We start from the raw sequence: 12,434 nt of genomic DNA, 5'->3' as shown, positions 1-12,434 counted from the left end.
AATATAAAGCTTTTAAGAAGTTAGCTAACGCCGCCGCGGCCGCCGCCGGATCGCTATCCCTATGTCGAGCTTTCTGCGACAAAAGTCGCAGGCTCGACAAAAACTTTAACCACAGAGTGAATATTTGTGGACGCCGTCAACGACAGAATGTAGGAGCGCTATGTCTCGCTTTTGCGACATAAGTCGCAGGCTTGACAAAAATGGGTAATAATTTCATCGAAAAGAGAAAGTAGTTTACACCTTTTTTTATGGTCAGGCCTGTTTGAGTTGACTATTTTGTCTTGAAAAGCAAAATAAATCAAGAATATTTGATACGTCATCTTGCTTCAGATTCTATTATTTTCATATATTTATGCTACAGGTTGATATAACAACATTAAGAATTCACAGTACTAAAAAATGAAATGTATGGGTCAAGTGAAATCCCTTTCTAATGAGTCATAACAACAGAGTAGGTGTGTTTGAATAGCAAATTTTTACTAAAAGTACTTGACGACAGACTTTAATTGTGGTTCTTAAAAATGCATAAGTTTTTTGAGTGTGATATCTAGGGTTATAAGTCTAAAAACTCTGAAATTTTTTATTCTGCCCTTCCACGCAATATTTAATTAGAATTTTTTTTAATGTTTTTGAACTTTCGAAAATCCCCCCTGACAACCCATCAGACAACAGATTTATGTTGACTAAAGGCATAAAAGTACATAAATGATGCTTGATAGCTAGTAAATACATTTTTCTTTTAAAATACAACTGTCATATAAAGATCATAATGATGCTTTGTGGATAAATATATCAGTTTTCAAGAGCATAATTGACAGCGCATCATCCCTACAATGGTTTACATTTTACCATTGAAAAAAATTTGGTGGCGTAATGGGGAGATAATTTTGATGTAGACTGCAAACTTCACCCTTACCTGGAAATGTGGTGTTTGGTTCTACATTAGAACAAGATATCATTAGCAGTTTTGGAAAAACATGACCTTACGCACTGCATAAATATAAGTATATATATTGACAGAGCAATAATTAACTAAAATACCAGGTATAAAACTGGTAATGTCTTTTGGATAGAAGACTTACCTATAGGTTCTTGAAAACCAGAGTCAACACTTCCTTTATAAATTAGCTTCCTATTCATATCTGAAATGACAAAAATATTCAAGGAGGTTCAGATCAAGTGGCTTCAATGAACCTGAATTTCAATACCCCCATTGTCTGAAAACACGTACTATATATATTTCTGAATGTTTGAAACTTTTGTGGACTTCTAACTTCCTTGACTTAAAGTGTCAAAAGTTCAACCTGACCTGGGATGTACATTTGTAATATATTGCTTCTTCCCAGGCTCACGTCACCCATCCAAAAATGCCTTTTTTTTGCAACCAAATATTTCTGAATTTTCTTTCCTTCAGTCATTAAATTAAATTGAATGCCATAGAAAAATAGCTTACGCAGTAACACTTGTTGCAGGAGTATATTTTGTGAACCGGACCCTTTGAAACTTACGAGCACCATGAGATGCAAAAAAAGAACCTAACTCATCAAATGACAGGACATGCATTGTCAGGGTAAATATAAAAGCTGTCACTTGATTACCTTTTTGTTCAGTTGATCTATGTTATTGAGAAATGTTTATTGTGATATTTTTTTTTTCTTTTCAGAACCAACTATCTGAAACATAATTATTACAGTTAATTAATTTTCAAAGAAGAATGAAGACATTATTTTTATTTACCAATAATTAACTTTCCATTATAACTTGTAGAAATAACATAGTTTAAATAAGAATTTTTTTCAGTTAAATACATACTGCTATAGCATTTACTTACATGGGTAATTATTAGCCGACATAATGACGGATCTATCATCCAAACCTTTTTGGTACCATAGACTTCTATCCAAAAAAATTGTATTATACGCTTTCTTAATGTCACTTGCAGACAGGCAATACTTTACATAACAGGACTGTGAAGATAGCCAATCAAATGTTCATCTGCAATTAAAAGTATAGAAGATTGTTTATTTTTAGCAACATCTAATAAATCTCCGCTGTGCTATACCATGATATTTATGGTAAATTCTGTTTAAGCATATTGATTTTTTAAGTCCAAGTTTGGAAACCAAATACCAGCTAAAGTGATGACCTGATTTGAAACATTTACTTGTAACATTAAAGGCAGCCTTATTCATTAGTGATTGCAACAATATAATGTACTCAACATTAATAGACTATATATAAAATTGGAATTCTAAAATTAACACAAATCTATGTACATGCATTAATCGCACTAGGCTGAAATAAAGACTTAAAAAATATAGTATGACTATACCTGTAACATAAAATTCTTTTAGAGTTCAAATTTACAGCTACATGTATCTTGACCCATAATGAGCCACCTGTAAATTTTGCTATAACATGCATACTTATGTTTTGACTTCTTCATATATGTGTATTATCATTTTGAGGTTCATCAAAAAACTTTCAGAGATTTTCTTTTTTCAAAATTTCTAGTTATTGGTAAGATGGAGTAAGAATTTGAAGAATGATGCTCACTAATACCACTAATTACATCTATGTGTTGACTTTATGTATGAAAAAGAATAAGAGTAAGCAAGTAACTATGTTTTGCAACATGCATTTGAGCAGCTCTCATGATCTCTTATTAAGAATAAATTCATAAATAAAAGACTTTTGGTGTTTTTAAACTGCCTCAACATACGGGTTGGAATAAGAAACAGTGGTGTTTTTAAACCGCCTCATCACAGGAGTTCGAATAAGAAACAAAAGGCTCTCAAGATATAACCAATTTTTAATTTTTTTTGCAGAAACTATAATAGATAGAGAGCAAAAGTATATAGCAAAATTGAAAATGGAAAAGGGGAATGTGTCAAAGAGACAAATACCCAACCAAAGAGCAGAAAACAGCCCAAGGCCACCAATGGGTCTACAACATAGCGAGAAAATCCTGCACCCGGAGGCGGGCTTCAGCTGGCCCCTAAACAATAATGAATACAAGATCAGTGAAAATGGACATTACACTAAATTCCGAAACATATAAATGAACCAAAATTTTTAAAAAACATACAAGACTATCTACATGAAAGTAAAAAATATGTGAAATCTTCAGACTCCTTATAATGAGATAGGTTATCTGATTTTTCTGAAAATTGAGATAGACCTTGACCAGCTTAATATTTTTGGCATGTCAGTTTTGTTCTTTCTGCTTCAGTTTTAGAGTAATAAGTTGAAATTGTGAAATTTCCAAAAAACTCATATTTCAGGGGCAATAACTCAGAAAAAGGTTCTCTGATTTTTCTGAAAAAGCCTTAAGATATAAATATTGACCGGTTGAACCTTATTTACTCCATACCAGATTTGCTCTAACTGCTTTAGTTTTAGAAATATATCAGCAAAACATTGCATTTTATCCTTATGTTCTATTTTTAGTAACAGTGGCCATGTTTGTTGATGGATCAAATAATTTTTTTTCATAAGTTTATGAAGACGGACAACAGACAACTGACTGAAGATGAGGATGGACATTAAGTAATGACCAAAGCTCAGATGGCCTTATATACACTAATCACTTCTTGTCTAAGACTAATTGGGAAAAAATAAGTACAAACCATTGATGATTCATTTAACGATGAATACCTTAATTGGCTCAGAAGATTAAATTAAACAAAAAAGGTTCGTGACTTTGAAAGGCACATTTATATGTGTTTTTTGTGTTCATGTGTGTGTGTAGCGAGGTAAGGATGAAACTAGTTTTGTAAGTACATAACCCATCCCATTTTCTATAATTCTATACCTTTTCTTTACTTTGGTATACCAAATGCTTCATTAAAATGTGTTTATATTCATCCCTGAAAAAGTCCCTAGCCATGGGTTACACAGCTAAGGTTTGAGAGAAATAATATTGCGGTTCTCTCGAATAGCAAAATTTAGAATCAAGAGAAATACATATTGTCCATTGAGGCCGATTGTTTTCATCTTAAAACCATTTTCAAAGCCCTGTAAACCAAAACTGATTTCACAAATTACTAAAAATTCTCCCCAGCCCAAAAAGAAATAAATGTGGATAGTGTCCACATGTGGACACAGATGATGCCCCTGCTTGCATATCATATAGTTATAAAGGGACATAACTGAAGAAAGGTAAAAGTGACGCTACCCAAATTTGAACTTGATCTGAGTTTTGTGGTAATAAGCATTGTGTGTAAGTCTCATAACATTTGGTTGAGGCAAACTAAAGTTAGAAAACGGAAACAAAAAATTTGTAATTGACTTAGTTTTGTGGTAATTAATATTGTGTATAGGTTTCATAATGTTTGGTTAGGTTAGTTAAGTTAGAAAACGGAAACTAAAAGTTTTGCAATTTTTCCATTTATAAAGGGGCATAACTCTAGAACGGTTAAAGTGACGCCATCAAAATTCAAACTTGATCTGTGTTTTATCAGTGGAAGTCAAAATTAAACATTGCATTGTATAAAGCATTGATTGTAGTTGATTCAACTATAATCATGGACAAAGGAAGATAACTCCAATTTTAAAAATTACTTGATATTTAGAAGAAAATAAAATTTTTTGCAATTTTTCCATTTATAAAGGGACATTACTCTAGAACGGTTAAAGTTACGCCGCCAAAATTCAAACTCAATCTTTGTTTTGTGGTAATAAGCATTCTGTATAAGTTTCATAACATTTAGTTGAGGCAAACTGAAGTTAGAGAATGGAAACTAAAAGTTTTGCAATTTTTCCATTTATAAAGGGGCATAACTCTAGAACAGTTAAAGTGACGCCACCAAAATTCAAACTTGATCTGTGTTTAGTTGTAATAAGCATTGTGTATAAGTTTCATAGCATTTGGTTGAGGCAAACTTAAGTAAGGGAACGGAAATTAAAAGTTTTGCGATTTTTCCATTTATAAAGGGGCATAACTCTAGAACGGTTAAAGTGACGCCACCAAAATTCAAACTCGATCTGTGTTTTATCAGTGGAAGTCAAAATTAAACATTGCATTGTATAAAGCATTGATTGTAGTTGATTCAACTTTAATCATGGACAAAGGAAGATAACTCCAATTTTAAAAATTACTTGATATTTAGAAGAAAATAAAAATTTTGCAATTTTTCCATTTATAAAGGGGCATAACTCTAGAATGGTTAAAGTTACGCCACCAAAATTCAAACTCAATCTTTGTTTTGTGGTAATAAGCATTCTGTATAAGTTTCATAACATTTAGTTGAGGCAAACTTAAGTTAGAGAACGGAAACTAAAAGTTTTGCAATTTTTCCATTTATAAAGGGGCATAACTCTAGAACAGTTAAAGTGACGCCACCAAAATTCAAACTTGATCTGTGTTTAGTGGTAATAAGCATTGGATATAAGTTTCATAACATTTGGTTGAGGCAAACTCAAGTTAGAGAACGGAAACCAATTTTGGGACGTTAGAACGGACGTACGTACGTACAGACGGACAAGGGTAAAACTTAATGCCCCCATCACTACTGCCGGGGCATAAAAATTTCTTCCAGAGTAATCAAAGAATGCTTTGAGCTAATGGAAGCAAGCTTAAAGTACTTAATCTGAAATATGTGAAATATGTTGATGTTTCTGTTGTAGTTGATCTTGTAAACAATGTTTACTTCATTTCACATTTTATTCACATCAAAACAGAGTGAGTAGTTGAAGTGACTTGCAGTTTTAGGCATCCTTAATTCTACTTTTAAATCCCTTTCGGTTAAATTATTCCTCCAAGAATTAAGACATCTTTGAGTTTCAAACTTTTGACTCTGAGCATTCCTAATGAAGGTACAGGGTTGAATACAAGATCATGTGATCTTGATATTCCTGTAAAAGAATTAAAAATTAGAAACTAACAGTTCAAAGCATTTCCCAAATGAGCCAATGGTACAAAAACCTCATTCATTAATTCAATCAGCATATGCAATAATAAACTTATCATATGGTACGAAAAATCTCATTCACTGAAACAACATGTGCAATAAACAAAAACAATGGTAAAAATTTTCATTCATTAAAATTGCATGAAGAATACATGAAATATGACAGAAATTAAAGGATATCTATTAATGAAATTCAAGTTGTTCCTTGTAAAATAGACATGGCATTGTAAATATTATTTTTATACCACACCAAGAAAAGTTGATACTGCAAATTACTGACTCATATGTTAAGGTCTAGATCCCATTAGAAATGTTGGATACAGAAAATAAAATGCTTCGCTGAGCGCAGCCTGATACAACCGCAGAGGTCGAACCCTGAACAGTTGGGGCAAATTTGGACACAATATTCTTGCTTGATACTGTCTGAATTTGGATTGTGATCAAATTTTTGACACAATATAGGTTTCTGACACAAAATAAATGTGGTCATAGATCTAACAAATCTATTGCACAATACTGTTCAATTTAAGGTTTCTTCTTTCTTCTTGAAACTTTTCAAAAATTTGAAATTTGTAAAAATTTTGAAAACAAAATATTTGGCCCTTTTTTGGCCCCTCATTCCTGCATGTATTGGGACAATTACCCCCAAACTCAATCCCAGACTTCCCTTTGTGGTATGGAACCTTGTGGTACAATGTCAGAGAGATCCATATACTCACACACAAGTTATTGTCTTGAAACTACAAAAATGCTTCTTTTTGGCCCCTTTTTGGCCCTTAATTCCTAAACTGTTGGCACCATAACCCCCAAAATGAATCCCAACCTTCTACTTGTGGTATTAAACATTGTGGTACAATTTCAGAGCAATCAAAATACTTATACACAAGTTATTATCCTGAAACTAGTAAAATGCTTCTTTTGGGCCCCTTTTGGGCCCCTAATTCCTAAACGGTTGGGACCATCATCCCCAAAATCAATCCCAACCTCAATATTATGGTATTAAACCTTCTTAAAAAATTTCATAGAGATCCATTCACTTAAACTAAAATTATTGTCCGGAAACCAAATGTGTCTTGGGACGACGACGCAGACGACGACGACATCATACGATCCCAAAAAAATTTTTGCGGTCGTATAAAAGTGTTTTCTGTTTGCTTCCATTTTTGGGAATGTCTATAAAATTTACTCTAGAAGGTTATTAATAGTATGACGGTAGAACAAAAGTAAAGGATAGGTCATCAACCTTAATAATAAAGCAATCCCCAATCAGTGTTTTCTGTCAGTAATACTAATGCAACGAGTTGTGGGCTTGCACTACTCATCCCAAATTGCAACATGATACACAGCCCACAACCAGAAATTTATTGAAGAACACAAAATATTTGTCATTTAGTTATTTCTCTCTATATACAGTATGCCATTTTGTTTGATTAAATCAATTATTTGAAGCTGATGTCCTACGGGAATGTCAGGAAATCGATTTTCTTATTAAATTTCTAAATATAGCTCAAAATGTACCATTATAATTCCATAAACATCTAATCAATCATCAATTTCATTTTAAGATCTTCCAGCAAATAATCAACCTTAAAACATCTGGTCTTAGGTTTTAATTCTAAAAAGATGTAAAATGACATTTAAATACAACAGGAAAATTGAAAAGTAGAGTGCATATCTACTCCATAAAACTTCGTAGCAACAGCCTTTCATGGAAGGAACATGACAACAGTGATGAGACCCACTGGAATAATTAGTCTTGGTGGAAAATCACTTGAAGTTTAATGTCACATTGTATTTCTTGGTTAACATTCTACATGAATTAATCTTCTTTATATCAGTGTTTCTGTATAATTGTGACAGGTTATTCAATGGCAGAAATAATGCATAAATTTGGGTATCTACCCTTATTTATAAAAATACCCTCAACATCCCACAATGGTACAATGTATAAATGATCAGAAAAAACAGGCTATGACACTCAATAAGTTTGCAGACTTTTAAGGTCAAGTTGCTTAGATGAGAATTAACTCGCTGATTATAAAATATATATTTTTCGAGTATGTGTGTTTAACACTCACTTACACATGAGAATTAATTCCTATTCCAGAAATGACATGTTTATGGAAGTTGAAAGTTAACAACAATTAATTCAAATTGCAATTAATAGATTTACCACTTTACTGAAGTTCAGTTGAAATCCACTATTTGTGTTTTTGGAAAAGGCAAAACCCTTTATTTATTTTATATAACTGCTAAAAACAAACAAGATGAAGAGGTAAAGAGGGTACATTTTCTAAATAAAGGAATAATATATAAATATACATATAATAAATTGCTTCGCCAAGCACAGCTGGATATGACCGCAGAGGTCCAACCCTGAACAGTTGGGGCAAAAATGGACACAATATTCCCGCTTGATACAGGTCTGAATTTGGATTGTAATTAAATATTTGACACATAATAGGTTTCTGACACAGAATAACTGTAGTCAAAGAACTTAGAATTGGTTATATGATTTGAATTTATATTTAATTTTTTGCTTTTGTGCAATACACTATGCTGTTGCGAATTGACCCCCCCCCCCAAAAAAAAAAAAAAAAAAATGTACCCTCCCCCCCCCCCCCCCCTTTTTTTTTGCTTTTGTGCAATACAAACTTGAAGAAATTTTCTTTTTAATTTCTGAAATCTGAAAAGAGAAAAAATTGTCCCCACCCCTCACAATTTCTTTTTACCCCTCTCCCAATTTTTTTTTCACCCCCACCCCCCTTTTTTCCCCAAAAAAAATTCTTTCCCTCAAGATATGGTCATAATCTCAATTCAAATTTTCAATGGAGTTTGCAACCATAATTACCATGTAAAAATACATCATAAAAGTCAATAGAAAATGACATACATGATCATGGCTAAAATTAATATTCCTTAATCAGCATTTTTTAAATAGTAACTTCTAATAAAATGCTTCGCTGGGCACAGCTTGATAAGACCGCAGAGGTCGAACCCTGAACAGTTGGGGCAAGTATGGACACAACATTCAAGCTTGATACAGCAATGAATTTGGATTGTGATTAAATATTTGACACAGCATAGGTTTCTGACACAGAATGAAATTGGGCTTAGAACTTAAAAATTTTTAATTTACCTATTCAAACCATATAATTATTATTTGCTTTATATTTAAATCAGAAATAACCAATTTAAAATGGAAAATTTTAAAGAAAAAAAAAATCCCTCCCCCAAATTTTTTGAACCCCCTTATGATTCATCACCCCCAAACTCAATCCCAGCCTTCCCTTTGTGGTATGGTACCTTGCAGTACAATTTCAGAGAGATCCATACACTTGAACACAACTTATTGTCTGGAAACTAGAAAAATGCTTGTTTTTAGGCCCCTTTTTGGCCCCAAATTCCTAAACGTTTAGGGCAATTACCCCCAAACTCAAACCCAGCTTTCCCTTTGTGATATGGAACCTTGTAGTACAATTTCATAAAGATCCATACACTTGTGTTGTGTAAACACACAAGATATTGTCCTGAAACTAGAAAAATACTTGTTTTTTGCCCCTATTTGGCCCATAATTCCTAAAATTTTGAGGCAATTACCCCCAAAATCAATCCCAGCCTTCCCTTTGTGGTATGGTACCTTGCAGTACAATTTCAGAGAGATCCATACACTTGAACACAAGTCATTGTCTGGAAACTAGAATAAAATGCTCCGCTGGGGCGCAGCTTGATACGACCGCAGAGGTCAAACCCTGAACAGTTGGGGCAAGTATGGACACAACATTCAAGCTTGATACAGCACTGAATTTGGATTGTAATTAAATATTTGACACAGCATAGGTTTCTGACACAGAATGAAAGTGGTCTAAGAACTTATAATTTTTTAATTTACCTATTCATACATGTGATGGACTGTGAAACTCAGATCAGGAGATTGGGAAATTTTGGTCAGGAGATTAGGACTCAGATCAGGAGGTTTTTAATCGACATAAATTTTGTCGTAAATGTAACTGTGTGCTGTAAAAATGGTCTTTTAAAGTGTGTTATCTTCAACTTTCCATCCAATTTATTATGTTTATAGTACCCTTGTACTTATAAAGTTTCTCCATCTTTATATTTTACATGTTCAATCTAACATTTTTTTTTTCAGTATGTTCTTTAAATTTTTTACTTCATATTCTATAAAACATTTATTGCAACCAGAACATTTGTTTAACTATCTGCAAATAGCTTTTGTTTGCATACTCAGAAAATCATTCTAACTGTAAAACAAGGGTCATAGTTATTATATAAATTTCAATTTAAGCCTTGAAAGGAAGTATAGAATCCTCAAATAATTTTCAAATTATTATTTTTTTATTTGTCCTAAGACATTTAAAATCATTTATTTACCATCCTTTTATGATTATTTGTTCAATTTATATTTTATTTATATTCTTTTAAAAATTTTCATTATTAAAAGGAAAGTAACTTAAAACAGGATAAATCAAGGGAAGTAACCCAATAAATACACAGTTTTTGTTACACAACGGCAGTTAGCCTGAGGTAAAAAATCATTGATTACCAGTATGTTTGACACCCAAGCTGACAAGTGAAGCCATATAATTATGCATGTTAATTGATTTACAGGTAAAATATAACTTCAGGTAATGTGAGTTACACCAGATGCCTGAGATGATATGTTGGGCAGAAATTTTTCATTCATGAAAAATTTCATACACGGGATTATAATTTTCCTCTTCAACCGGAGGTCGGGAGGAGACTCCTGAAAACAGGATTATTGTACTCCTGTCGGGAGGTTCACATGTATGCTATTCAAACCATATCATTATTATTTGCTTTTATATATAAATCAGAAATAACCAATTTAAAATGGAAAATTTTAAAGAAAAAAAAGGAAAAAAAAATCCCCCCCCCCCAATTTTTTGAACCCCCTTATGATTCATCGCCCCCACACTCAATCCCAGCTTTCCCTTTGTGGTATGGTACCTTGCAGTACAATTTTAGAGAGATCCATTCACTTGAACACAAGTTATTGTCTGGAAACTAGAAAAATGCTTGTTTTTTGCCCCTTTTTGGCCCCTAATTCCCAAAATTTGGAGGAAATTACCCCCAAAAATCAATCCCAGTATTCCCTTTGTGATATGGAACCTTGCAGTACAATTTCATAAAGATCCATACACTTACAAACAAGTTATTGTCCTGAAACTAGAAAAATGCTTGTTTTTTGCCCCTTTTTGGCCCCTAATTCCCAAAATTTGGAGGAAATTACCCCCAAAAATCAATCCCAGTATTCCCTTTGTGATATGGAACCTTGTGATACAATGTCAGAGAGATCCATACACTTACACACAAGTTATTGTCATGAAACTAGAAAAATGCTTGTTTTTTGCCCCTTTTTAGCCCCTAATTCCTAAAATTTGGAGGCAATTACCCCCAAAATCAATCCCAGCATTCCCTTTGTGATATGGAACCTTGTGGTACAATGTCAGAGAGATCCATATACTTACACACAAGTTATGTCTGGAAGTTACAAAAATGCTTATTTTTGGCCCCTTTTTGGCCCCTAATTCCTTAACTGTTAGTACCATAACCCCCAAAATCAATCCCCACCTTCCTTTTGTGGTATTGAACCTTATGGTAAAATTTCATTGAGATCCATTCACTTAAACTAAAGTTAGAGTGCGAAAACTAATGTGTATTCGGACGACGACGACGACGACGACGACGACGACGACGACGACGACGACGACGACGACGACGACGACGACGACGACGCCAACGTCATACCAATATACGACCACAAAAATTTTTTTGCGGTCGTATAAAAATGCTTATTTTTGGCCCCTTTTTGGCCCCTTATTCCTACACGTTTTTGGCAATTACCCCCAAACTCAATTCCAGCTTTCCCTTTGTGATATGGAATCTTGTAGTACAATTTCAGAAAGATCCATACACTTACACACAAGTTATTATCATGCAACTGGAAAAATGCTTGTTTTTTGCCCCTTTTTTGGCCCCTAATTCCTAAAATTTTGAGGCAATTACCCCCAAAATCAATCCCAGCATTCCCTTTGTGATATGGAACCTTGTGGTACAATGTCAGAGAGATCCATACACTAACACACAAGTTATGTCTGGAAGTTACAAAAATGCTTATTTTTGGCCCCTTTTTGGCCCCTAATTCCTGAACTGTTTGTATTATAACCCCCAAAATCAATCCCAACCTTCCTTTTGTGGTATTGAACCTTATGGTAAAATTTCATAGAGATCCATTCACTTAAACTAAAGTTAGAGTGCAAAAAACCAAAGTGTCTTCTGACGTCGACGACGACGACAACGCCAACGTCATACCAATATACGACCGCAAAATTTTTAAAAATAAATTGACATCTAATCACCTCAAGACCATACAACATATGTATGATAATTTAAAAGCAGTGTAAGGGAGGTAATCCAAACATAACATTGTACTTTTTTTAAATTGTCCATTAACCAGGAAACCCTTGTTTTCCCCCTTTT

General features: G+C 33.4%; 1 protein-coding gene across 4 annotated transcripts in view; it reads right to left on the bottom strand.

The window, feature by feature from the left end:
* The window catches only part of LOC127730608 (histone deacetylase 4-like), a 153,045-nt gene that overhangs the window by 125,172 nt on the left and 15,439 nt on the right, over positions 1 to 12,434 (bottom strand). For all 4 annotated transcript variants that reach the window (XM_052239068.1, XM_052239072.1, XM_052239069.1 and 1 more), the window contains exons 2-3: positions 1,832 to 1,995; positions 1,083 to 1,142 (exon numbers count right to left, since the gene is read on the bottom strand). In XM_052239068.1, coding sequence (XP_052095028.1) covers positions 1,083 to 1,142; positions 1,832 to 1,853 — 82 coding nt within the window. In that variant the 5' untranslated portion in view covers positions 1,854 to 1,995. The remainder of the gene's footprint in view (positions 1 to 1,082; positions 1,143 to 1,831; positions 1,996 to 12,434) is intronic.

The sequence above is a fragment of the Mytilus californianus genome, unplaced genomic scaffold, assembly GCF_021869535.1.
Source record: "Mytilus californianus isolate M0D057914Y unplaced genomic scaffold, xbMytCali1.0.p SCAF_2, whole genome shotgun sequence".
NCBI classification, from domain to species: domain Eukaryota; kingdom Metazoa; phylum Mollusca; class Bivalvia; order Mytilida; family Mytilidae; genus Mytilus; species Mytilus californianus.
This window is presented reverse-complemented; position numbering and strand designations above follow the sequence as displayed.